General features: G+C 54.0%; 1 protein-coding gene across 1 annotated transcript; it reads left to right on the top strand.

The window, feature by feature from the left end:
- The first annotated feature begins 8,923 nt into the window (after positions 1-8,923).
- DPP3 (dipeptidyl peptidase 3) lies at positions 8,924-26,605 on the top strand. Its single transcript, XM_065407816.1, has 18 exons — positions 8,924-8,952; positions 9,658-9,940; positions 10,181-10,270; positions 10,558-10,695; positions 16,806-16,880; positions 17,166-17,259; positions 17,499-17,629; positions 18,011-18,141; positions 18,416-18,474; positions 18,942-19,136; positions 23,164-23,276; positions 23,572-23,664; positions 23,886-23,948; positions 24,261-24,385; positions 24,963-25,083; positions 25,303-25,482; positions 25,727-25,889; positions 26,434-26,605. The coding sequence occupies exons 2-18, from the start codon at positions 9,671-9,673 to the stop codon at positions 26,583-26,585; spliced, it is 2,193 nt and encodes a 730-aa protein (XP_065263888.1). The 5' UTR covers positions 8,924-8,952; positions 9,658-9,670; the 3' UTR covers positions 26,586-26,605.
- The last annotated feature ends 181 nt before the right edge of the window (positions 26,606-26,786 follow it).

Genomic DNA, 26,786 nt, shown 5'->3' with positions numbered 1-26,786 from the left:
CGAACCCTGTGTGGCTCTCTGGCTCCTCCTAGTGGCCAGAGCCATCAAGAGGTTTGTGAGTGGCCTGTAGCCTTGGCGCTGCCACAGCCGCTCCTTTAGCTCAGACACAGGAATCTGCTTTTACCTGCAGGGATCCCGGGCTCAGTCCCTGAGATGCGGAGGGGAGTTACATTTATTCTGTGACAGCTAGAGGCTCAAACCGGCCCGGTCGCGCCGAGTGCTGCGCAGACCCTGACTGAGATCAGGGCCCCGTCGCGCCGGGTGCTGCGCAGACCCTGACTGAGATCAGGGCCCCGTCGCGCCGGGTGCTGCGCAGACCCTGACTGAGATCAGGGCCCCGTCGCGCCGGGTGCTGCGCAGACCCTGACTGAGATCAGCGCCCCGTCGCGCCGGGTGCTGCGCAGACCCTGACTGAGATCAGCGCCCCGTCGCGCCGGGTGCTGCGCAGACCCTGACTGAGATCAGGGCCCCGTCGCGCCGGGTGCTGCGCAGACCCTGACTGAGATCAGGGCCCCGTCGCGCCGGGTGCTGCGCAGACCCTGACTGAGATCAGGGCCCCGTCGCGCCGGGTGCTGCGCAGACCCTGACTGAGATCAGGGCCCCGTCGCGCCGGGTGCTGCGCAGACCCTGACTGAGATCAGGGCCCCGTCGCGCCGGGTGCTGCGCAGACCCTGACTGAGATCAGCGCCCCGTCGCGCCGGGTGCTGCGCAGACCCTGACTGAGATCAGGGCCCCGTCGCGCCGGGTGCTGCGCAGACCCTGACTGAGATCAGGGCCCCGTCGCGCCGGGTGCTGCGCAGACCCTGACTGAGATCAGCGCCCCGTCGCGCCGGGTGCTGCGCAGACCCTGACTGAGATCAGGGCCCCGTCGCGCCGGGTGCTGCGCAGACCCTGACTGAGATCAGCGCCCCGTCGCGCCGGGTGCTGCGCAGACCCTGACTGAGATCAGGGCCCCGTCGCGCCGGCTGCTGCGCAGACCCTGACTGAGATCAGCGCCCCGTCGCGCCGGGTGCTGCGCAGACCCTGACTGAGATCAGGGCCCCGTCGCGCCGGGTGCTGCGCAGACCCTGACTGAGATCAGGGCCCCGTCGCGCCGGGTGCTGCGCAGACCCTGACTGAGATCAGCGCCCCGTCGCGCCGGGTGCTGCGCAGACCCTGACTGAGATCAGGGCCCCGTCGCGCCGGGTGCTGCGCAGACCCTGACTGAGATCAGGGCCCCGTCGCGCCGGGTGCTGCGCAGACCCTGACTGAGATCAGCGCCCCGTCGCGCCGGGTGCTGCGCAGACCCTGACTGAGATCAGGGCCCCGTCGCGCCGGGTGCTGCGCAGACCCTGACTGAGATCAGCGCCCCGTCGCGCCGGGTGCTGCGCAGACCCTGACTGAGATCAGCGCCCCGTCGCGCCGGGTGCTGCGCAGACCCTGACTGAGATCAGCGCCCCGTCGCGCCGGGTGCTGCGCAGACCCTGACTGAGATCAGGGCCCCGTCGCGCCGGGTGCTGCGCAGACCCTGACTGAGATCAGGGCCCCGTCGCGCCGGGTGCTGCGCAGACCCTGACTGAGATCAGGGCCCCGTCGCGCCGGCTGCTGCGCAGACCCTGACTGAGATCAGCGCCCCGTCGCGCCGGGTGCTGCGCAGACCCTGACTGAGATCAGGGCCCCGTCGCGCCGGGTGCTGCGCAGACCCTGACTGAGATCAGGGCCCCGTCGCGCCGGGTGCTGCGCAGAACCTGACTGAGATCAGGGCCCCGTCGCGCCGGGTGCTGCGCAGACCCTGACTGAGATCAGGGCCCCGTCGCGCCGGGTGCTGCGCAGACCCTGACTGAGATCAGCGCCCCGTCGCGCCGGGTGCTGCGCAGACCCTGACTGAGATCAGGGCCCCGTCGCGCCGGGTGCTGCGCAGACCCTGACTGAGATCAGGGCCCCGTCGCGCCGGGTGCTGCGCAGACCCTGACTGAGATCAGGGCCCCGTCGCGCCGGGTGCTGCGCAGACCCTGACTGAGATCAGCGCCCCGTCGCGCCGGGTGCTGCGCAGACCCTGACTGAGATCAGGGCCCCGTCGCGCCGGGTGCTGCGCAGACCCTGACTGAGATCAGGGCCCCGTCGCGCCGGGTGCTGCGCAGACCCTGACTGAGATCAGGGCCCCGTCGCGCCGGGTGCTGCGCAGACCCTGACTGAGATCAGGGCCCCGTCGCGCCGGGTGCTGCGCAGACCCTGACTGAGATCAGCGCCCCGTCGCGCCGGGTGCTGCGCAGACCCTGACTGAGATCAGGGCCCCGTCGCGCCGGGTGCTGCGCAGACCCTGACTGAGATCAGGGCCCCGTCGCGCCGGGTGCTGCGCAGACCCTGACTGAGATCAGCGCCCCGTCGCGCCGGGTGCTGCGCAGACCCTGACTGAGATCAGGGCCCCGTCGCGTCGGGTGCTGCGCAGACCCTGACTGAGATCAGGGCCCCGTCGCGCCGGGTGCTGCGCAGACCCTGACTGAGATCAGGGCCCCGTCGCGCCGGGTGCTGCGCAGACCCTGACTGAGATCAGCGCCCCGTCGCGCCGGGTGCTGCGCAGACCCTGACTGAGATCAGGGCCCCGTCGCGTCGGGTGCTGCGCAGACCCTGACTGAGATCAGGGCCCCGTCGCGCCGGGTGCTGCGCAGACCCTGACTGAGATCAGGGCCCCGTCGCGCCGGGTGCTGCGCAGACCCTGACTGAGATTGGGACCCCATCACACTGCACAGACCCCAGCAGAGATAAGGGCACCCTCAGGCTGGGAGCTGCACAGACACACAGTGAGAGACAGTCCCAGCCCCAAAGAGCACTGTCTGGGATTCTGATTATTGGGCATGCAAAGCAAGTCTACACCCTTTGTTGCTTATGTAGACCAAGCTGTATTCCCAGCCGGGTCCCTCGCCCCCACTATGGCCAGCCCCTCGCCCCATTCCGACCAGGTCCCCCAGCCAGGCCTTTATTTGCATTTTAAAAGCTGGATAACACAGAGCTCAGCCTCCCTGAGCAATGACCTGTGTGACCCTTTAGTGAAGTAAACTGGGGCACCAGCTTTGTCCGGGAATGGGACACAGGAGCTTGCCCCTAAAGGGGGTACCGGCTCCAGTCTGGCCCCAGGGTGGGGGACTGGCTGGTTCAGGTGGGCAGGACCCTCTCCTTTGTGGGCAGGCCCAATAGAGAAGCTGAGGACTGAATGGCCCCGGGCCCAAGGCCCACCCCAGGGCTGTCCCTTGGGATGGGGGCAGTGCATCCCTGGGGCTGCTGGGAGGGGGAAGTGTAGCTGGCTTCAGCTTCCAGCTGTTGGTTCTTGTTCTGCCTTTCTCCGTGAGCCTAAAGAGCCCTTTAGTAACGAGTATTGTCTCCCTGTGACAGCATCATCAAGTCACCTCTCTACTTTCTCTTTGAGAAGCTCAACGGATGGAGTTCTTTAAGTCACACTCTAAGGCACTTTCTCCAGCCCCACGACCATTTTTGTGGCTCTTCTCTGCACCCTCTCCAATTGTTCAACACCCTTTTTAAAATGTGGCCCCTCCTCATGAGCTGGACGCACCATTCCAGCACTGGTCTCCCTAGTGCCATTTGCAAAGGTAAAATTCCCTCCCTGCTCCTACTCACTATGCTCCGGTCTACACAGCCAAGGGTCGCACTGGCCCTTTTTGCCACAGCATGGCACTGGGAGCTCATGTGGAGTTGCTTGTACACTGAGACCCCTAAATCCTTCCAGAGTCACTGCTCTCCAGGATATAGTCCCCATTCTGTAGGCGTGGCCTGCAGCCCTTGTTCCTAGACTTGATCAAGTTTGCAGATGACACACAAATTGGGGGAGTGGTAAGTAATGAAAAGGACAAGTCACTGATTCGGCGTGATCTGGATTGCTTGGTAAACTGGGCGCAAGCAAACAAATAGTGTTTTAGTACAGCTCAATGTCAATGTATACATCTGGGAACAAAGAGCATGGGGCATGCTTACAGGATGGGGGACTCTATCCTGGCAAGCAGTGACTCTGCAAAAGATTTGGGGGTCGTGGCGTGTTATCAGCCTCACATGAGCTACCGGTGTGACGCTGTGGTCAAAATAGCTAATCCGATCTTGGGATGCATAAACAGGGGAATCTCGAGTAGGAGTAAAGAGGTTCTTTTACCTCTGTATTGGACACTGGTGAGATCGCTGCTGGAATCCTGTGTCCAGTTCTGGTGCCCACAATTCAAGAAGGATGTTGATAAATAGGAGAGGGTTCAGAAAAGTCACAAGAATGATTTAAGGATTAGAAAACATGCCTTATAGTGAGAGACTCCAAGAGCTGAATCTGTTTAGCTTAACAAAGCAAAGGTTGAAGGGTGACTTGATCTCAGTCACCTACATGTAGAATAAATATTTAATAATGGGCTCTTCAGTCTGGCAGGGAAAGGTATAACATGATCCAATGGCTGGAAGTTGAAGCTAGACTAATTCAGACTGGAAATCAGGCATAAATATTTAATGGTGAGAGTAATTAGCCATTAGGACAATTTACTAAGGGCTGTGGTGGATTCTCTGTCACTGACCATTTTAAAATCAAGACTGGATGTTTTTCTAAAAGATCTGCTCTTCTTAAAGAACTTCCAGTTTTCATTCGAATTTTTTCCATCTAAATTTTTCCTCCCAATCAATTTCACATATAATGTTCCTCAATTTTGGGAAATTAGCCCTTCTGAAGAATCAAGTCTATGTTACTGGTTGGGACTGTTTTCTGTTTGCCCATTTTGAATGTAATCGGGTCATGATCTCTGGTCCCTAGGCAACCAGCACCTTCCAGACCAGTGATTCATTCATCTTTATCTGTGTATGGTGGAACACCTCTGGGGCTGATGCCAATGGCCTTCAGACCCTGCAGTACCTGCCAAAAGGTGTGGCACAGGTGGCTGGATAGCTCATTTAGCTCAACACAGCAGAGCCCATTCATGACATCCCATGCAGTGTTGTTTGCAGTGTTGGGCCCAGGATATTAGAGAGACAAGGTGGGTGAGGCCCAGGGCCGGCTCTGGCTTTTTGGCCGCCCCAAGCAAAAAAAAAATAAAAAATGGGGCGGCCAGAGCGGTAAAGCAAAAAAAACAAACAAACCCTGCAGCGCAGCCGGAGCCAGGGTGCAGGGGGACTCCCTGCGCTGCAGATGTGCCCCGGCTAGCGGGGGAAGGGGGAGGGAGCAGGGGGGAGAGAGAGAGAAGGGGGGCGGCCAGGGCTTCAGCGGGGCGCTGCCACGCGGCCCCGCCGCCTGCCAGGAGGGCTCTGCGCTGCTCCGGTCGGCTGGGAGGGAAGGACGGCTGGGAGGGAAGGACGCAGGCTGCCCTGCCGGGCTTGCTGCAGGGCGCTCCCGTCCTCCGCGCCGCCACCCCCTACAGGGTGGCCGGAGCGGAACACCACCAAAAAAAAAAAAAAGCGGCCGTGCCGCCCTAGCATTTTGCGGAATGCCGCCTCCTACAAGCTGCCGCCCCAAGCACCAGCTTGCTCAGCTAGTGCCTGGAGCCAGCCCTGATGAGGTCATATCTTTTATTGGACCAACTTCTGTTGGTGAGAGAGACAAGTGTTGAGATACACAAATGTAGCTTGAAAGCTTGTCTCTTTCACCTACAGAAGGTGGTCTCTACATTTTGATTGTCTCACAAGCTGCATGTGAGGGTCTGTTTCTATTTTCAGCTTGCCCGCTTGGTGTCCATCTCCCTGAGATATGTCTTTCCTAATTGCCGAAAGCCCATGCTGTCACACAGGTGTGGCAATTGAGCCAAGTAATTCACCATCTGTGCCATCTCCTTCATATGACCAATGAAACTGTTGCATGCAAGTTAGCTGTAGAGCAAGGATGGTGATTGGTTGAGTTACCTCTGATCTCACAATGGTCTAGAACTCTTGGCCTGGTGTGGATACATGCCTTACTGTAGCTGTACACAACACAGGTGTAATTTGCAAAGTCAAAATGGCTGAGAACTTAAAAAATGGACAGTAACAAACTGCGAAACCCAGTGATGAACGAACCTGGTGATATTCTGAACCAAAAGAGCTCACAGCCATGCTTATAGCTGCTTCCATCCCTTCACACTGACTCCACAGACAGTGTAGGCCTCCGAGTGACACACACACACACACACGTGACAACTGTGGAATCTTATTATATAGATATTCTGATATAGTGCTGGATAGGGCTCCCAGTGACTGTTCTTCCTCCTCTCAGACGTTGAAGGTATTCTCGTGTTGTGCTATTATCAGGTCCATGGCTTGTGCTGCCCAGCAGCGGGTGGTGCTTCTGTATATCAACTACTGTGAGCTCCAAGCAATGTCTCTTGTCTCGTGGGTTTCTTATCAAGCACCTGCATTTGCCCACTAGCCTCAGAATGTATATCTCCAGCACTTAGTCACATTCCTCCAGTCTAATATTGGTGCTCATCATTGTTGCTGGGATTACATTGCAGCTGGCTCTGCAGTCCAGCTGGAGTCCAATCGGTTGTCGATCCAATAGCATAGCTGCAAATATGGCAGTTGAATGGTGGGCAGCTTTCTCCTGCAGTGCATGGACATTGAGTGAGTGTCTCTGGACCTGCTAAAGTTATACTGTAGATCTCCTCTTCCCCACTGGAAGTCTCTACATCCTTAGTCACTACATATACTGGCATGGAGACATAAAGTGGTTCTATATTCCACATCCCTTGCACCATTGTCCATAGGCTGGGCATTTTCCTTTCTGCCTTTCATGCCACTCACTGGACCATGATGGCTGCATTCTTGGCTGATATGTCTCTGTCCTGCTTCCTGGGTTCCTTTAGCTTGAGCCTGTGTACTTGGTCTGCACCAGTCACTGTCACTGTTTTGCTCCTTCCCCAGACAGTTTAGTTGCCCCTGCTGTTTGGAGGCATTTCTCTAGGGTTAGATCGGTTTCTTTCCACAATCTTTCCAGTAAGCTGGAATCATGTGTCCCACAAATGATCCTGTCTCTACTTAGGGAATCTTTAATGTCTCCAGAGTTACATATGGATGCCTGTGTTCTCAGCTCTTTAACATAATTATCTATTTCCCCTTCTGATTCTTGCTTCCAGGTTAAAAAAGGTATCTCTCTACAATCGCTTTCTCTTCTGGGGTTGCCATATTCAGGCCTGGCTCCCTGCTCTAACCACTAGATTCCATTCCCCTCACCTGAGTTCTGTCCCTGGCTCTGGGAGGAGAATGGGGTATAGTTAAGGCTACGTTTTAGTCATGGGTATTTTTAGTAAAAGTCATGGACAGGTCACAGGTAGAGGTCACCTGATGGAGTAGGTGAACAGAACAGTGGCAGACATGCCTGCAGGAGTTTGTGTTGCGTTTTGATGAGTACACTGGACCAACTTCATATAGTCCCCAGAGCACCAAGTCCTGGGAGCTCCATCACTGGGGCTGGATGACCAGAAATGGAGCTAAGAGCCACTTTCCTTTGCTTTGGGCTTGGGCTGGGACAGTTCAGGAGTCGCAGAGGCTCCTGTTATCCAAAGTTGTCGCTGACATTGGCCAACGTGAACCTGCAGCCAGATGCACATGCTATATGGAGCCCTTTCTAGGGCCCAAAGATGTGATGGGATTACACTGGACCCTGGATTCAGTTATCAAGCAATACAAACTAGAAAGAAGATGAAACTAACGAACCAGCGAAGACAAGAAGAGGAGTGGCTTGATGACTCCCCACCCAGATTTCAGTGTTAGTCTGTATCAGCAAAAAGAACAGGAGTACTTGTGGCACTTTAGAGACTAACAAATTTATTTGAGCATAAGCTTTCATGGGCCACAGCCCACTTCATCGGATGCATGTAGTGGAAAATACAGTAGGAAGATATATATATATACACAGAGAACATGAAACAATGGGTGTTACAATACACACTCTAAGGAGAGTGATCAGTTAAGGTGAGCTTTTATCAGCAGGAGAGAAAAAGAACTGTTTGTAGTGATAATGAAAATGGCCCATTTCCCCACCCAGAGGTAGCTTTGGTGGTGGTGACGGTAGGGTGACCAGACAGCAAGTGTGAAAAATCGGGACAGGGGGTGGGGGGTAATAGGATCCTATATAAGAAAAAGACCCAAAAATCGGGACTGTCCCTATAAAATCGGGACATCTGGTCACCCTAGGTGGCGGTGACACCTAGAAACAACTTGACGGGGTGAGGCTGCAGGTGTGCTGAGACCAGACAGCCTCTCATGCTGACCACTACTGTCTCACTGTTACCTTGTGCTTCCCCATCTCTCTGTCTCTCTACCCCTCTGTTGTCTCCTGGCTTATACTTAGATTGTAGGCTCTGCGGAGCAGGGTCTGTGTGTTCTGCATTTGAACAATGCCTAGCACAATGGGGTCCTGTCTGTGAACCAGGCTCCTAGGCGCTGCGGTAATACACATAATAAATAATCACAATCCTGTAAAATTGCCAGCAGACACGACTCTCGCTGCATGGTTTGGTTGCGAGCTTTCTGGAAAATCGGAAAAGCCACTTGCACTTAAAAAGCAGGCTGACCCCCTCCCCGGCCTCCAGGAGCAGGGCAGCCTGTGACCTTCTGGGAAAGTAAAGCGGGGTCTAATCCGGTTTGTCAGGGAATGGGAGCCGGGGCCTTTCCCCTCTCGGGGCACCAACCCCGATCCAGCCCCAGGGCAGGTGGACTGGCAGGCTCGGGGGTGGGCAATGGGATTTGGGACCTTCCCCCGCCCGTTAGTTACATGACAACATCACCTGAGGCGGCAGAGCACGGACCAGCCCTTTAGGGTAACGCGTGTGGCAGCGGAGGAGCTCGGAAAGTGAAGTCCTCCCCATCCCGAAGCACGATTGGCTGCAAAGAGTGTCCCTCTCCCCGGCAGAGCGCACGGATTGGTGGGTGGACAAGGGCCGAGGTTATGAATGGAAAGCCGCTGGGGGCGGGGCGGCAAGCAGGAAGTGGCGGCAGGTGGGGGCTCTGAGCGCGTGTTGTAGCGTGAGTTGGGTGCAGGGCGGGTTTCGCGCACCCTGCCGGGGGGAGGGGCGTGCATAGGGGTCTCGGGGGGAGGGGGAATCCTCAGAGCGGTGGAGGTTCTGGGGGGTGGTGAAGGCCCCCCCGCGGTGCAGGGGGCATAGGCCTTGCCCGGACTGGGGAGGCACCAGGTGTGAGCTGGGGGCTGGGCACAGGGAGAGTGGAAGGGTGTGCACTGGGGTATGTGCAGGCACTTGTGGGTGCAGATGTTGCTGCAATATAAGGGTGCACCGTGCAATGAGGGCACTGTCATGGGGTGTGTGTGTGTGTGTGATGCTGAGATGTAGCCGCCTCTGGGGTGAGGCGTGGGGGCAGTTTATACAGGATCCCTTATCTAGCCTCCTCTGGGGTGCTGCATCTTGGGGTGGATGTGTCATTGTACAGTTGTGTTTGGGAGGGCAATTGTGTGGTTGTGTAGGTCAGTCAGATATGCCATTGCATGAGCATGTGGTTGTGCATGTGGCTGTGTCCCTGGTTGTGCATATGCCACATTGGCTCAGCTGTGGGGCAATAGCCCTGTCTGTCCTCATTGACCTTCTGCTGTAGCTGTTATGGGTGGGGACAATAACCAGCCTAGGGATGAATATGGAAGTGGGAAGGGAGTGGGGTCTCGTGGTTAGATCACGGGCTGTGGGTTGGGACTGAGGGGCACCCATGCTCTCCCCACAGGCTGGCCAGCAAGATGGTGGACTCGCAGTACGTGCTGCCCAATGATGTGGGGCTGGCGCTCCTGGACTGCAGCGAGGCCTTCCGGCTGCTGCTGCGGGGCGAGCGGCTCTATGCCCACTACCTGTCACGTGCCTGCTGGTATGGGGGGCTGGTTGTGCTGCTCCAGACCTCACCTGAGGCACCAGCCATCTATGTGCTGCTCTCCCGCCTCTTCCGTGCCCAGGACCCTGACCAGCTGGGGGAATTGGCACGCTCCACTGGCCTCACTGACCAGGAGTACCAGGTACCACCATATCCAGATACCTGGGTTCTGTCTCCAGCTCTAGAAGGGGAGTGGGGTCTAGTGGGTTAGAGCACTGGGGAGGGGCTGGGAGGTTGGTCTCCTGGGTTTCTTTGGCTCTGGGAGGGGATTGGGTGTTAGTAGGTTAGAGTGGGGGGAAGGGAGGGTGGGAGCCAGGATTCCTGGGTTCTCCCTGGCACTGAAGTGCCTGGCTGGACCCTGATCATTCCTCTCCCCACCTAGGCGTTCCTGGTTTACGCTGCTGGCGTCTTTTCCAACATGGGGAACTACAAATCTTTTGGGGACACCAAGTTTGTGCCCAACTTGCCCAAGGTGAGTCTGTGGATGCAAGGGGCGGAGGGAGGGGCCACATGCCAGAGTCATGGGGATGGAACATATTTTGGAGTCTCCATGGGGAGACACTGCTCCCCAGACACAGCATCATCCTCTTGCCAAGAGCTCTGTGCCAGATGCCTTCCCTCTCATTGGCTATGGGGCAGGTCCCTGATTGAGTTGAATGTTCCATGGAGGGAGACTGTTGGCCCTCCCTCACCCCATGGCTCCAGCCCACTTATCCCCCCCTCCATCACAGCTCAGTCCCTGTACCCCTTTCCCCCCAGGACAAGCTCCGGCGGCTGATCTGGCAGAGCCAGGCATTCCAGGAGCAGCCGGAGGAGATGAAGTTGCTGTGGGATAGGTGTGGGGAGCTGATGTTCTCACTGGACCCGCAGCAGAGACAGCTGGGGCTTAGAGAGAAGGTAATGCCCCATGCATACACACATGATGATTCTAGTCTGGGGAGGGGTGGGGGTTGAGAGCAACCAGGATGGATTGATTTAAATAATCTATTGTCATCTTGTTTTGCCTTTGTACTTTTTAGTTGCTTTCCTAAAGAAAGGTTTATTCTCATTGGTTATTATAAATCATTCAAACAGGTTGATTTATAGATTCATGAATTCTAAGGCTACGAGGAACCTCTGCGGTCATCTAGTCTAATCTCCTGTATAACACAGGCCATAGGACTGCCCTGAATTAATTCCTGGTTGAACTAGAGCAGTGGTTTTCAAACTTTTTTCCGGGGACCCAGTTGAAGAAAATTGTTGATGCCTGTGACCCAACGGAGCTGGGGATGAGGGGTTTGAGGTGTGGGAGGGGCTCAGGGCTGGGGCAGAGGGTTGGGGTGCGTAGGTGAGGGCTGTGAGGTGGGGCCAGGAATGAGGGGTTCAGGGTGTGGGAAGGGGCTCTGGGCTGGAGCAGGGGGTTGGGGTGCAGGAGGGGATCAGGGCTCTGGGCTCGGGCTGCAGGTTCTGGGCTAGGGCTGCGGATGAGGAGTTTGGGGTGCAGGAAGGGCTCTGGGTTTGGGGGAGCTCAGGGCGGGGGCAGGGGGTTGGGGTATAGGAGGGGGTAAGGGCTCTGGGTTGGGGGTGCAGGCTCTGGGGTGGGGCCGGGGATTAGGGGTTTAGGGTGCAGGAAAGGGTTCCAGGTTTGGGGGGGCTCAGGGCTGGGGCAGGGGATTGGAGCACGGACTTACCTCCGGTGGCTCCCGGTCAGCAGCGCAGCCGGGGTGCAGAGGCAGGCTTCCCGCCAGTCCTCACATTGCGGACCGTGCTGCACCTGAAGCAGCCAGCAGCAGGTCCGGCTCCTAGGCAGAGGTATGCAAGTGGCTCCGCGCAGCTCTTGCCTGCAGGCACCGCCCCTCCCCCAGCTCCCATTGGCTGGGAACTGGCCAATGGAAGTGCGGAGCCGGTGCTTGGGGCAGGGGCAGTGCACGGAGCCCCGTGGCCCCCCTGCCTAGAAGCTGGACCCGCTGCTTGCCACTTCCAGGCCGCAGCACGGTGTCAGAATAGGTAGGCACTAGCCTGTCTTAGCTGGGCAGCACCGCCGACGGGACTTTTAACGTCCCGGTCGGCGGTGCTGACCAGAGCGACCTTCCATGCTGCGACCTGACCCAAACTTTGAAAAACGCTGAACTTGAGCACTAAATTAAGGCGGAAGCTTTTGTGCAGAACAGAAACTGAAAGAGCTGTGGTTTGAGGTAATGCAGATAGCAAAGTTTGCTCATTGTCAAACTAATGGCGTGCCCAGGTCTCACTCTGCTCCAGCCTCAGGACACACAGGCCGTTGTGACATGTATAAAGCTTGACTCGTCCTCAGCCGTTAAAGATGGTTTAGCCCCAATTGCTCATATAATTACACAAGCCGTGCACTTTCCCCCTTAAAGATTTGAGGAGGGCTCATCCATGCAGCATATTATATTATTGTGTATTTCTTTCAGTGTTTCTATTGGTTTGCGGTAAGTTTTGGCCTTGCCAGAGCCTATCAGGAGTTCAAACTGAATTTGAATCACATTGAAGAACAGTTAGCCAAAGAATCAAAAAGTTAATAGCACTTTTTTTTTTAAAGGATATCAGAAGCAAAAAGCCTGCTAAACAAGCAGTGGGGCCACTGGACAATAGAGAGGCTAAAGGAGCACTCAAGGATGATAAGGTCATTGCAGAGAAACTAAATGAATTCTTTGCATTGGTCTTCACGGCTGAGAATGTGAGGGAAATTCCCAAACCTGAGCCATTCTTTTTAGGTGACAAAAAGCCGAGGAACTGTCACAGATTGAGGTGTCATTAGAGGAGGTTTTGGAACAAATTGATAAACTAAACAGTAATAAGTCACCAGGACCAGATGGCATTCACCCAGGAGTTCTGAATGAACTCAAATGTGAAATTGCAGAACTATTAACTGTACTTTGTGTCATTTAAATCAAATGACTGGAGGATAGCTAATATGATCAGTTAACTCACACGATTAACTCAAAAAAATTAATCGCCATTAATCACACTGTTAAACAGAATACCAATTGAAATTTATTAAATATTTTTGGATGTTTTTCTAAATTTTCAAAATATCAATTTCAATTACAACACAGAATTCAAAGTGTACAGTGCTCACTTTATATTATTTTTGATTACAAATGTTTGCACTGTAAAAATGATAAAAGAAATAGTATTTTTTCAATTCACCTCATACAAGTACTGTAGTGCAATCTCTTTATCATGAAAGTGCAACTTACAAATGTAGGTTTTTTTGTGACATAACTGCACTCAAAAACAAAACAAAACTTTAGAGCAGGGGTGGGCAAACTTTTTGGCACAAGGGCCACATCGGGGAATAGAAATTGTATGGCGGGCCATGAATGCTCATAAAATTGGGGTTGGGGTGCTGGCTCTGGGGTGGGGCTGGGGATGAGGAGTTTGGGGTGTAGGAGGGTGCTCTGGGCTGGGACCGAAGGGTTCGGAGGGCAGGAGGGGATCAGGGCTGGGGGAGGGGTGCAGGTTCCGGCTGGTGGTGCAGCTCTGGGGTGGGGCTGGGGATGAGAGGTTTGGGGTGCAGGAGAGTGCTCCGGGCTGGGATCGAGGGGTTTGGAGAGGGGAATCAGAGCTGGGGCGGGGGTTGGGGCATGGGGAGAGGCTCAGGGGGTGCAGGCTCCAAGTGGCGCTTACCACAAGCGGCTCCCAGAAGCAGTGGCATGTCCCTTCTCCAGGTCGTACGCGGAGGCGCAGCCAGGCGGCTCTGCTCGCTGCCCCATCCGCAGGTGCTGCCCCTGCAGCTCCCATTGGAGCATGTAGGAGCCAGAGCGGGGCCATCCCGCAGCTTCCGGGAGCGGCGTGGTGTGGCCCCAACCCAGCACCCCGGCCGGAGCAGGGCCAAGCCGTGTGGTGCAGCCGTGACCCAGCGCCCCGGCCGGAGCAGGGCCGAGCCACTGATGCGGCTCGCAGGCCATCTTAAAACGGCTCCGGGCCATAGTTTGCCCACCCCTGCTTTAGAGCCTACAAGTCCACTCAGTCCTACTTCTTATTCAGCCAATCGCTAAGAGAAACAAGTTTGTTTACATTTACAGGAGATAATGCTGCCCACTTCTTAATTACAATGTCACCTGAAAGTGAGAACAGGTGTTCACATGGCACTGTTGTAGCTGGTGTCGCAACAGACTTACGTGCCAGATGCGCTAAAGAGTCATATACCTCTTCATGCTTCAGCCGTCGTTCCAAAGGACATTCTTCCATGCTGATGATGCTCATTAAAAAAATAATGCGTTAATTTTGTGACTGAACTCCTTGGGGGAGAATTGTATGTCCTCTGCTCTGTTTTACCCGCATTCTGCCACATATTTCATGTTATAGCAGTCTTGGATGATAACCCAGCACATGTTGTTCGTTTTAAGAACACTTTCACTGCACATTTGACAAAATGCAAAAAAGATACCAATGTGAAATTTCTAAAGATAGCTGCAGCACTCGACCCAAGATTTAAAAATCTAAAGTGCCTTCCAAAATCTGAGAGGGACAAGGTGTTGAGCATGCTTTCAGTCTTAAAAGAGCAATACTCTGATGTGGAAACTACAGAACCCAAACCACCAAAAAAGAAAAATCAACCTTCTGCTGGTGACATCTGACTCAGATGACGAAAATGAATTTGCATCAGTCCGCGTTGCTTTGGAACATTATCAAGCAGAACCCGTCATCAGCATGGACGCATGTCCTCTGGAATGATGATTGAAGCATCAAGGGACACGTGAATCTTTAGCACATCTGGCATGTAAATATCTTGCAACGCCGGCTACAACAGTGCCATGCAAACACCTGTTCTCACTTTCAGGTGACATTGTAAACAAGAAGCAGGCAGCATTATCTTCTGCAAACGTAAACAAACTTGTTCGAGCGATTGACTGAATGAGAAGTAGGACTGATTGAACTTGTAGGCTCAAAATTTTTACATTGTTTTATTTTTGAATGCAGGTTTTTTGTACATAATTCTACATTTGTAAGTTCAACTTTCATGATAAAGAGATTGCACTACAGTACTTGTATTAGGTGCATTGAAAAATACTATTTCTTTTGTTTTTTTACAGTGCAAATATTTGTGTTAAAAAATAAAGTGAGCACTGTAGACTTTGTATTTTGTGTTGTAATTGAAATCAATATATTTTAAAATGTAGAAAACATCCAAAAATATTTAAATAAATGGTATTATATTATTGTTTAACAGCACAATTAATTGCAATTAATTTTTTTTAATAGCTTGACAGCCCTAGTTGAAACTATAGTAAAGAACAAAATTGTCAGACACATAGATGAACTTAATTTGTTGGGGAAAGTCAACATGGTTTTTGTAAAAGAAAATCATGCTTCACCAATCTACTAGAATTCTTTGAGGGGGTCAACAAGCACGTGGACAAGGGGGATCCTGTGGATACAGTGTACTTAGATTTTCAGAAAGTCTTTGATGAAGTCCCTTACCAAAGGCTCTTAAGCAAAGTAAGTTGTCATGGGATAAGAGGGAAGATAGAAAACAAAGATAGGAATAAATTATCAGTTTTCAGAATGGAGAGAGGTAAATAATGGTGTCCCCCAGGGATCTGTACTGGGCCCAGTCCTATTCAACATATTCATAAATGATCTGAAAAAAGGAGTAAACAGTGAGATGGCAAAATGTGCAGATGATACAAAACTACTCGAGATAGTTAAGTCCCAAGCAGACTGCGAAGAGCTACAAAAGAATCTCACAAAACTGGGTGACTGGGCAACAAAATGGCAGATGAAATTCAATGTTGATAAATGCGAAGTAATGCACATTGGAAAACATAATCCCAACTATACATATAAAATGATGGGGTATAAATTTGCTGTTACCACTCAAGAAAGAGATCTCGGAGTCATTGAGGAGAGTTCTCTGAAAACATCCACTCAATGTGCAGCAGCAATCAAAAAAGCGAATAGAATGTTGGGAATCATTAAGAAAGGGATCAATAATAAGACAGAAATATCATATTGTCTCTATATAAATCCATGGTATGCCCACATCTTGAATACTGCTTGCAGATGTGGTCGCCCCGTCTCAAAAAAGATATATTGGAATTGGAAAAGTTTCAGAAAAGGGCAACAAAAATGATTAGAGGTACGGAACAGAGAGATTAATAAGCCTGGGACTTTTCAGCTTGGAAAAGAGACGACTAAGGGTGCTATGATAGAGGTCTATAAAATCATGACTGGTGTGGAGAAAGTAAATAAGGAAGTGTTATTTACTTCTCATAACACACAAACTAGAGGTCACCAAATGAAATGAATAGGTAGCAGGTTTAAAACAAACAAAAGGAAGTATTTTTTCACACAACACATAGTCAACCTATGGAACTCCTTGCCAGAGGATGTTGTGAAGGCCAAGACTATAACAGGGTTAAAAAAAGAACTAGATAAGTTCATGGAGGATAGTTCCATCAATGGCTATTAGCCAGGATGGGCAGGGATGGTGTCCCTAGCCTCTGTTTACCAGAAGCTGGGAGTGGGCGACAGGGGATGGATCACTTGATGATTACCTGTTCTGTTCATTCCCTCTGGGGCACCTGGTATTGGCCACTGTCGGAAGACAGGATACTGGGCTAGATGGACCTTTGGTCTGATCCAGTATGGCTGTTCTTATGTTCTTATTTTCTTTGGAAAGAGAAATTGATAGAATGATTAAAAAATTGATGTAAAGTGTAAAATGTGATTTAAAAAAATGAATTTCTATCCGCCCTGGCAGCCCGAGGAGATGAGAGGTCAGTGGGCATGGCTGGCGGCAGGGGTGCCTCAGTGGGTGTGGCTGACAGCAGGGAGACAGGGGTGCCTCAGTGGGCGTGGCTGGTGGCAGGGAGATGGGGGTTCAGTGGGCATGGCTGGCGGTGGGGAGGGGTGTCTCAGTGAGCGTGGCTGGCAGCAGAGAGATGGGGGGTCAGTGGGCATGGCTGGCGGCAGGGAGGGGATGTGTGAGCGGTTTCAGTTGGTGGCGGGGAGGGGGGGTTAGTGGTCTCTCTGTAACACCCTGCCCTCCCCCTCAGGGTACCACCACCTATTTCTCTGGGAACTGCTGTTTGGAGGATGCCCAGCTAGCCCAGAAATTCCTCGACTCGCAGGTACTTGCTGGCGCGCTGACATGGGACATCTCCCCGGTTCCCCCCAGGCAGCCCCAAGGCCTGACCACCTCTGTGGGGTGTGTCTGCTGCCTCTGCATTGCTACGGCCCTTGTGTCCATAGGGCAGTGCCCAGCATCAGACCTCCTGGGGTCTGCGCCCTCCAGGTTTCCCATCCCCTACTCTGATTCCAGTGCCTCTGCATGGGGTTGTAGGGTGCCCACTGAAGTCGGGGGTCAGATGGGGTAAATCTCCCACCCCCTCCAACACCATCTCTGCATCTTTCAGAACATCAGTGCCTACAACACACGGCTCTTCAAGGAGAAGGACAAGGCAGGGCAGACATGCTACGAGGTGCGACTGGCATCAGTGCTGGGCACTGGTAAGACTCCCCCTTCTCTGCCCCCTCACTGCTTGGATCCCCCTGGTCTGTGCTCCCCACAGTGCCCACCTACCTGAGCTCCTCTGACCTGTGCTTCCCGGATCTCTCCCCAATCCCCCAACCTGTACTCCCCCCTCACCTGCTGCCTGGATCCCACCCCCATGCTTAGCTCCCGGCCTGTGCTCCCCACTCTCTCCCTTCCCCCATTGAATTATCTGTCTCTCTGGGTCTCTCCCCAGATGCACCCGTCGACCATGAGCTGGCCCCCAAGCTACGCAGCTTTGAGTTTGAGGGCTGCACGTTCCGTGTGACCCGCGGGGACTACGCACCCCTGCTGGAGAGAGTGGTGGAGAACCTACAGCGCACCAAGGCATGTGTCCCCCTGCCGCCACCGCTCTGTGTGTGCACTGAGCTGTGGGGGGCTCTGTGGTGGGGGGGAGGGAGGTCTCTCCCAGTGGCTTTTGTAGGTTTTAAACCCTAACTCTGCCACCAAGGGGAAACCTTAGTTTTATATCCAGAGAGAGAAGATAGTCTTAGGGACAAAGGACTGAGAGACTGGACTCCTGGGTTCTGTTCCCAGTTCGGGGAGGAGAGTGGGGAGGAGCTGGGAGCCAGGACTCCTGGGTTCTCACTTCCTGGGGTTGAGATGGTGATGGGGGAGGAGGAATTTATTGGGGGGTGGGGAGAGGAATGGCTGAAGCCAGATGAATAGTCGTTGATGAGCTACGTGTCTGCCCCTCTTCTCTCCCAGTCTCATGCTGCCAACACCAACCAGGAGCACATGCTGGAGCATTACATCCGTAGCTTCACTCAGGGCTCCATTGCGGCCCACAAGGAAGGTTCTCGCTGCTGGATCCGTGACAAGGGGCCTATTGTCGAAAGGTGCGGGCTGAGAACCGGGACTCCTGGGTTCTGTCCCCAGCTGTGGGAGGGAAGTGGGGTTCAGTGGGTTAGAGCAGGGAAGGCTGGCAGCCAGGGGTTTTGAGAGAAGTCAGGTGCCAGCTGCGGGGGGGGGGGGGGGGGGGGCTGGGAGAGTAGAGGGGTTTGTTGATAGGGACATTTGCCTCCTGGGATCAGCGAACCAGGGGGCTTGTCTCTTAGAGCCCCCCCAGTCCAGGGCAGGCCAGGCCATTTAATGTGCTCTCTCCCTCCACAGTTACATCGGCTTTATTGAAAGCTACCGAGACCCCTATGGCTCCCGGGGGGAGTTTGAAGGTAAAACACGAGGCCCCCAGATCCCAGCCTCAAAGGACCCTGGGGAACCAGGAGGGGTTGGAGTAGTGGGAGGGAGGGGATGGGTAGGCTGTGGACGTGTGTGTGTGTTGTTCTGGGTGTGCTTTTGTGCTGTAACTGTGTTAGGGTGTTTGCTGGGGGGAGTTGGTTGTGTAGTCGTGTAATGTCATTATTTCAGTGGGGGGTGTGGCTGTGTGTCCCTTGCAATTGTGTACTGTAGGTGTGTTTTGGAGATGGTGGTCGTATATTGTAATTGCTTTGTGGGAGTTGTAGGGGGGGGTATAGTTTTGTGCGACTGTTGGGGTGTTTTGTGGGGGGTTGCATTCTTCAGTGGGTTTGGGGGGGTTGAGGTGGTGATGGTGGGCAGAGGGTGGCTGGCTGGCAGGGACGGGGCAGTACTAGCCAGCCCCGTCCACAGCACCCGCTTTCCCCCCCCACCCCCCTCCCAGGATTTGTGGCCGTCGTGAACAAGGCCATGAGCGCCAAATTTGCGCGGCTGGTGGAGTCGGCTGAGCAGCTGCTGCTGGAGCTGCCCTGGCCCCGTGCCTTCGAGAAGGACACCTTCCTCACGCCGGACTTCACCTCGCTGGATGTGCTGACCTTCGCAGGCAGTGGGATCCCGGCTGGCATCAACATCCCCAACTGTGAGCACTACCCACAATCCTCTGTGCCTGCGCCCCTGCCCACAGTGCTCTGCACCTCCCCAGGGGCTACCCAGAATCCTCTTTGCCTGCATCCCTTCCCAGAATCCCATGTGCCTCCCAGGAGCTATCCACAATCCTCTTCCACCCTGACACTATCCACAATCCCCTGCATCTGCATCCCAGCCATTGGCACGGGAGACCAGACCACATGTAAGGCCCGCTGGTCTGTCCCCTTGACATGCTCTCGCCTCATGGTGAGTGCTGGCCTCAATGCCCTAGCAAGGCCCTATGGGGCACTATGCTGCAGGGAGGATTCAATAGGGGGTGTTTTCCCCTTGCAATCAGTTCTGACCCCAATGCAGCACTAGGGGGCACTGTGCTGCAGCGAGCAGGGTGGAGGGTACAATAGGCGCTCTTGTTACACTCCAGTCCAGGGACAGTTTTAAAACTGGAGTTTTATTAAGCTCTGTATCAAAACCTGAACACACCCACACACGTTGCACAAGCTCCATTACTGCTCAGTGCTTTCAGAGCACAGATGCTGCTGCTGCTGCAACCAGAACTTCCCCTTTGGACCCCCTTGGCAGACCTTCAATCTTTAAAGGGACATGGCACAGGTAAATCTAACCCTGACATTCCCTTTAGAGTACTACATTCCCCCCATTCATGTAATGTCTTCCCAAGCAAAATAGAAACCAGTCCATCCGTTTGAGTTATTAGCAATAGTCCCAGCACATCATTGTCATTTGAGCCTCTCATCTGTCACAAGTTCTGGGACTGATGGTGGGACCTTCTGCAGCTCTCTCCCATTTATTTCACATTCAGCAGAAAGTTTCTGCAGCAATTTTAGTTCCGCTGTCCAACAGAATAGTCAGTTCTGAACACCTTCAATTAGGGTGACCAGATGTCCCTATTTCATAGGGACAGTCCTGGTATTTGGGGCTTTGTCTTATATAGGCGCCTATTACTCCCCACCCCCTGTCCCAATTTTTCACACTTGCTGGTCACCCTACCTTCAGTCCCCAAAGATGTTCATATCTTATGGAATAACAGTTCCTATGTGATCGGTGGCATCACCATGTAACTCCAAGTCACTAGGCATATGGCAAGCTACTTAGAAAAACACACTAAATTAACAGAATTACAAACTATCCAGAGCCGTAAAACGCTGTAGATCAACATCCACAGTGTAATTCAATATCCCCTACATCAGTCTTGGATAGAATGCCGGATAAGGTGCAGGAATAGGTACTGGGTATGACATGTGACAAACATGAGGACACCCTCCTGGTGCATTCACCGGTCCAATAGTTGGATTTAGTTATTGATAAGTAGGTGCCCTAACTGTTCCTATATCAGCATCTGCGGGGCTCTTCTCTTCCTAGTCAGCCGACCCTGTGTGTCAGTGATCTGTCCTCCGGGGAGCATTGTTGGTTTCAGGTTCCATGGTCACATTTTGATAATCCTGTCTTTCAACGTCTCTTGCAAATGTCCCATCAATGTGACCAGCAGTTTCCAAACGTACAGGGTCAACAGGATCCTCATTTCCCAGCTGGGGAAGAAATATTTGTGGATTCAGAGTCTCTGTGGCATGGGCAGCATCGGATATCATCAGCAATGTAGTTCATCTTCACTCTCACTTTGAGTCCCTGGAGTCTGAATTCCTGTCCTCATCTTGATTTCCTTTGGTGTTAGTTTGCCTTGTCCTATGTGTCTTCTGTAGTGGTGTTACATCCAAGGGGAAGTCATAGGGAAGTAGAAGATAGGGTTCTTCACTGCAAACATTTCCTTTCCTGTCTTCTGCTTGTGCTTCATAGACTAGACCAGGGGTAGTCAATAGGCGGATCATGGGCCCAATCCGGATCGCCAGATGCTTTTGAACATCTTTTTATTTACTTATTATTATCGTTGTTGTTGTTGGGTTTTATTATTTTCCCTGGAGTCTGGACCTTGACTATACCTTGACCAAGAAATTTGGACTTTGACCAAAATATAATTGACTACCCCTGGACTAGACTGTCCCCTTCCCTGTGAAGTACTACATGATTTTTTTATCTTCCCACTACAATCTTAATTTGTCTGGTCCCCTTCTCTCTGGGAGACTCTGGACGAGTACTGGTGCACTTTCTAATCACAGTGATTCCTTTCGTGAGTAGCAGATTTTTGAGAACATGTTGATGCTGGTTTGTAAGCTGCTTTCATCTGCTGTTTTCACTTCTCAGCATAATCTTTACGGTTCCCAGGTGCAGATTGAGAGTTTATAGATCAACCAAATGCAACGTCAATGGGCAAATATGCTGAACTTCCATATAATAAACAGAAGGATGAGAACCGAGTAGCTCATTTCATGTACAGTTATAGGCAAAAATCACTTTATTAAGGGAATCCTACCAATTTGACTTTTGTTCTTCCAGCAAGGTTTTCAACCTACTCAGCGGAGCCTGATTCAGCCTTTCCACATGCCCTTTGCCCCATGGATGCTTTGGAGTTGTGCAGGGAGTTTCAGTTTTACTGTAGTGCTGTAACCTTTGGAATAAATGATTTTCAAACTCTGCCTCTTGGATCCTTTGGGGGAAACCAAATTTTAAAACAGTCACCGAAGATCTAGTCTGCCATGGTGTTTCCTGACTCGGTGGTGGGAGGGAAGGCTTAGACATACCTAGTGAAGTGATCCCTTATGACTAAGATGTGTTCCTATCCTCCTTTGCTTCTATCCAGATGCAAGAAGTCTCTTGATACAAGCCCAAATGGTTCTGTTGTAACTGTGAGTTAATGGTGCTCTGGTAGGCTGGTGAGGGTTCTTTTGCTTGTCGCATGGACAGACTCTAGTGACAATGTCTGTCTCTCTTCGTCTGTGGCCAATAAAACCGATCTCTTGCAAGACTGATTACTTGCTCTGCTCCTCAATGTCCCATCTCTTCATGTGGTTCTTGATGTACCTGCTTTTGGATTTTTCAAGTAATACGAGGTAGCTTGGTTTCCAGTAAAGTCATATCTGTAGCACAGCATCATATTTTCAGTGAGAATCAGACTTGTGAGGCAGACAGTACTTTCTGTCTCAGATCAAGGGCTGGGAGTAGCAAATCCTGAGATGTGTCATCTTGTGCTGCTCTTGAGAGCTGCAGGGGAAGTTCAGTTGCATCTTTTTCCTGGTAATAGGACCTTAATATACCCTCAGTTTTGGCAGGCTCTGATTAGTTTTTCCCTCCAAGTAACTCCTGAAGCTCAGGCAAACTGCCCTGATCACAGCTTCCATTGTCTCTGCCTCAGCGTACCCCTTTTGAATTCCACTCTCAGTTTGATAAGCCAGACTGTTTAGGCTTAACCTGTCCTCTTGGTTTGCGTTCCCAGTCTGTCTTGTTGTTTTAAAATCTTCCCTTAGACTTAGTTCTATTTTCTGGGCTCGGGGTGGCAGATTTTCCACAGGGGTTTGGCTTGTTAATTTCATTCATGCTTTCCTGAGACTGTATTTCAAGCCATTTAAATATTTCAGCACTCTGTCTGAATTGTCTCTTCTTCAGTTGTTTCTGTTTGCTCCCCGTTTGCTGCAGCGATGAGCTTATCTTGTAATGCCAGCAACGTAGACAGTCCCTGATCCTCCAACTCTTCCTGCAATGGTTTACATATTTGATTAAAGCAAGTCAACATTTTGCTGCAGTTTCACTGCGACTTGTCCCAGAAATGCCCAGAGAGTCGCAGACCATCCTTTGGCTGGTATAAAAGTCCTCCTACCTCCATGTGACAGTCCTCTAATGCTCTCTCAGCCAAAGTGTTTGTAAATAATGAAATCTTCCCTGGCAGCTTTCCCTGGAACAGTTTACAGCAGCTTCTAGGGAGGTTCATCTCCTGGAGAAGTCAGATCACTGCAGTTCAGCCTCTCCTGGCTGGGAGTGTAACTCTCCCCTCTCCTAGTCACTGCTGACCCTAGTGCGGTGCTAGGGGGCGCTGTGCTTCAGGGAGAAGGTTTGGGGCCACAGTGTGGGGCAGGTGGGGCTGAGCCAAGTGTCTGCTTCCCCCACCTCTCCAGATGACGACATCCGCCAGACCGAAGGTTTCAAGAATGTGTCCCTGGGCAACGTGCTGTCAGTGGCTTATGCCACCCAGAAGGACAAACTGACCTTCCTCGCTGAGGAGGACAAGGTGTGTGGGAGCCCGGAGCTGTGGGTCAGGGTTGAGGGGCATCGGCAGAGCTGTGGGGGTTGGGGCAAGGCCAGGGCTGGGATAGCAGCGGTTCTGGGTTGGGACTGAGGGGCACTGTGAGAGCTGGTCAGGAGCCCGTGGCTGGGATAGCGGGGGGGCAGTGGGTCAGGATTATGGGGCACTGGCAGAGCGGGGGGGCTTTGGGAGAAGGCCAAGGCTGGGATAACATGGATTGTGGGTTGGGAGGAAGGGGCACTGCACACCATAGCTGGCTGAGGCTGTGGGTCTCTTGCAGGACCTGTACATTAAGTGGAAGGGGCCATCATTTGAGGTGCAGGTCGGGCTTCACGAGCTGCTGGGGCATGGCAGCGGGAAGCTCTTTGTGCAGGTAAGCACCCCCTTGGCAGGGGATGGGGGTGGGGGAGGGGGAAAGGATCCCTGTATAAACAGCCCCTGTGCTCCACCCCAGAGGAGGCTGCATCGCCGCTGCAGGCGAGGGATCCCTGCACACAGTGTTTGGGATGATGCTTCTCCCCATGGGCTAGCACGGCTGGTGCGGCGCAGCAGTGCTGGCTGAGGGTGGATGCTAACGTCTCCCCCATTCCACAGGAGGAGAAGGGCACCTGTAACTTCGACAGAGAGGCTGTGATCAACCCGGAGACGGGGGAACTGGTAAGGGGGCTGGGAGGGAAAGTGATGGCGATGGGGGAGGGTGGGGAGAGTAATGATCTTAATGGGGGAAGGGAAGTGGCAGAGCCAGCTTACACTGAACATCTGTGATCACCTTGGGGTGCCCCCCACCTGCCAGCCCTGCACCCCAACCCCTATAATGTCCTCATGAGTGTCTTCCCCAGACCCCTCCTCCCCACATTACCTATAGGGTCCCATTGGGTATCAGTCCCAGCCCCCTAGCCCTGCCCCCCACATTGCCTATAGGGTTCCCTCAAGTGCCAGCCCTGCCCCCTAACTTTGTCCCCCCCACAGATCCAGAGCTGGTACCAGGGCGGCGAGACGTGGGACAGCAAGTTCTCCACCATCGCATCGAGCTACGAGGAGTGTCGGGCCGAGTGCGTGGGGCTCTACCTCTGCCTCAACAAAGACGTGCTCCGGTGAGGGGCCTGGGTGGGGGGGACAAGGCCTATCGCCAGGGCTGGAGACCGTAGGCGGATGGGGAGGGTCACCTGGATGGTGGGGGTGGCTGTCATGGGGGGGGGGGGGGGTCATATTACCTGGGTATGGAGGGGACGGTGAGTGGTGAGGTGGGGGCTGTCACTGGGGACTGTGAGACAGTGGGGGGGAGGCTGGGGGATGGCAGGGTCTGGGGCGCAGGATAATGCTGCTGTCCTGCAGATACCCAGAGGGGCGTGTCCTTGCACTTGTTGCTGTCCCCCACTGTCAGCAAGTCCCGTCCCCCCCGGCTTTTGTATCCAGGCCCCCCACATCCAGACACATCCCCTGTTCTACGGTGTGGGACCCGGTGTATTTGCAGGGGGCTCATCGGGGGTGGATCACGGATGGGGGGACCTTGCGGAGTTTTGGGGGGGTCATGGCTGGGGGGACAGAGGGGGTACCCTGCAGAATTTGGGAGAGTTGGTCTCGGAATTCAGCAACAGTCCCCCCAGTGGGGGGGATGGGAGGTTGGGGGTTCCCCAGTGGGCCTCCCTCACTCCCTCCTGCCCCCCACAGGATTTTTGAGCTGGAAGGCGAGGATGCGGAAGACGTGATCTACATCAACTGGCTGAACATGGTGCGGGCTGGGCTGCTAGGCCTGGAGTTCTACACCCCTGAGACCGGCACCTGGCGCCAGGTGAGTTGGGGGTGGGGGGGCACTGGCCCTTTAAAAGGGAGGCAGGGCAGCCTTTGACTCCTCCTCTGGGGGGGGTGGCAGGCAGGGCTGTAGTGTGTGGCGGGAGCCAGGGTTCTATCCCAGCCCTGGGAGGGGAGTGGGATCTAGTGGATTAGAGCGGAGGGGGGCTGGGAGCCAGGACTCCTGGGCTCATCACTGCACCTTGCTGCTCTCCCCCAGGCTCACATGCAGGCGCGCTTCGTGATCCTGCGGGTGCTGCTGGAGGCAGGCGAGGGGCTGGTGTCGCTGCAACACACCACGGGCGCTGACGGCAAACCCGATGCACTCATCACTCTTAACCGCAACAAGATCCTGCCTGTGGGGAAGCCGGCCATTGAGCGGTTCCTGCGCAGGCTGCAGGTGAGGGGTAGGGCAGGCCTGCAGGGAGCAAGCTAGGGGCTCAGTAGGGAGCGCTCTCCTCTCACAGTCAGTGCTGGCCCCAATGGGGGTGCTGTGCTACTCGACAATGGGGCTCAGCGAGGCAGTGCTTGTTCTTGTGAGGGGGACCATGATGGGGGTGGTGGGGCCATGGCTGTGTTGTGGGGGCATGGGGCGGTTCTGCCGGGGGCGGCCTGGCTGGGTCTCAGCCCCCTTTGTGTTGCAGGTGCTGAAGTCGACGGCGGATGTGGCGGGGGGCCGGGCGCTCTATGGGGGTTTCTCAGCTGTGACAGACGAGGGGCCTGAGCGTTTCCTGAGCCTGCGCGACACCGTGCTGCTACGCAAGGAGGCACGCAAGATGTTTGTGCAGGCCAACACCCGCCTGGAAGGTATGGAATCCCCCGGCACTGCCCAGCCTTCTATCTACCTCACTACGGGGTAACACTGCCTGGAGGGTATGGAGTCCCCCCGATTCCCCCATGCACCCTGCTCTGGGGTGACACTCACGTGGCGGGTACAGTTCTGCCACACAACTCCCACCCAGCTGCCCCCCTCAGGTAACGGAGCCTTGGTTTACCCCAGTCCTATGCCAGCTGGGAGTTCAGACCCATGGGGCATTGGTGCCAGGTGGAGAGGGTGCCGAGAAGGCGTGGTGGGCTAAGATTGGAGCCCATGAGGGGTGATTGACGTGACAAGGTAGGGGCAGGTGGAAGGGTACAGGAGCAGGGGGTGGGTGCAATACAGAGGGCTGTGATGGAGCAGGGGGTGGGGGAAACACCGTGACCGCCTCTGCAGGCAAGAACATGAGAGGGGTGTGTGTGTGTGTGTGTGTGTGTGTGTGTGTGTGTGTGAGAGAGGAGTGGGGTGAAGGTGAGGTGGGGGGCTGTGATGAGGGCAATGCCATGACCCTGTCTCCCCCCTCCTCCTCCTCAGGCGAGGATGTGACCCTGGTGCAGTACGAGGGTACCGCAGCCGGACTGATCCGCTCCTTCTCCGAGCGATTCCCTGAGGATGCTGAGCTCTTGGAGCGCCATCTGCTGGAGCTGTCGGACGCCGATTCCCACTTCTGGGCAAGCCGGGGCTGAGAACAGGGAGACCCAACCCCCCCACTGCACAGGGGACTCAATACACTCAGCTTTTGTACCTGCCTCTCGTCTCTTTCTGCTGCGTCTGATGTGTCAAACAAGGGTGGGGGAGCTTGTCCCACATGAGCATTAATGGGGCTCCTCACCACAGCCTCAGCAAAATGGCAGGAGGTTTAATGGGCCTTAGTGTCTAACACCCAC

This window comes from Emys orbicularis, chromosome 7 (assembly GCF_028017835.1).
Source record: "Emys orbicularis isolate rEmyOrb1 chromosome 7, rEmyOrb1.hap1, whole genome shotgun sequence".
NCBI classification, from domain to species: Eukaryota; Metazoa; Chordata; order Testudines; family Emydidae; genus Emys; species Emys orbicularis.
This window is presented reverse-complemented; position numbering and strand designations above follow the sequence as displayed.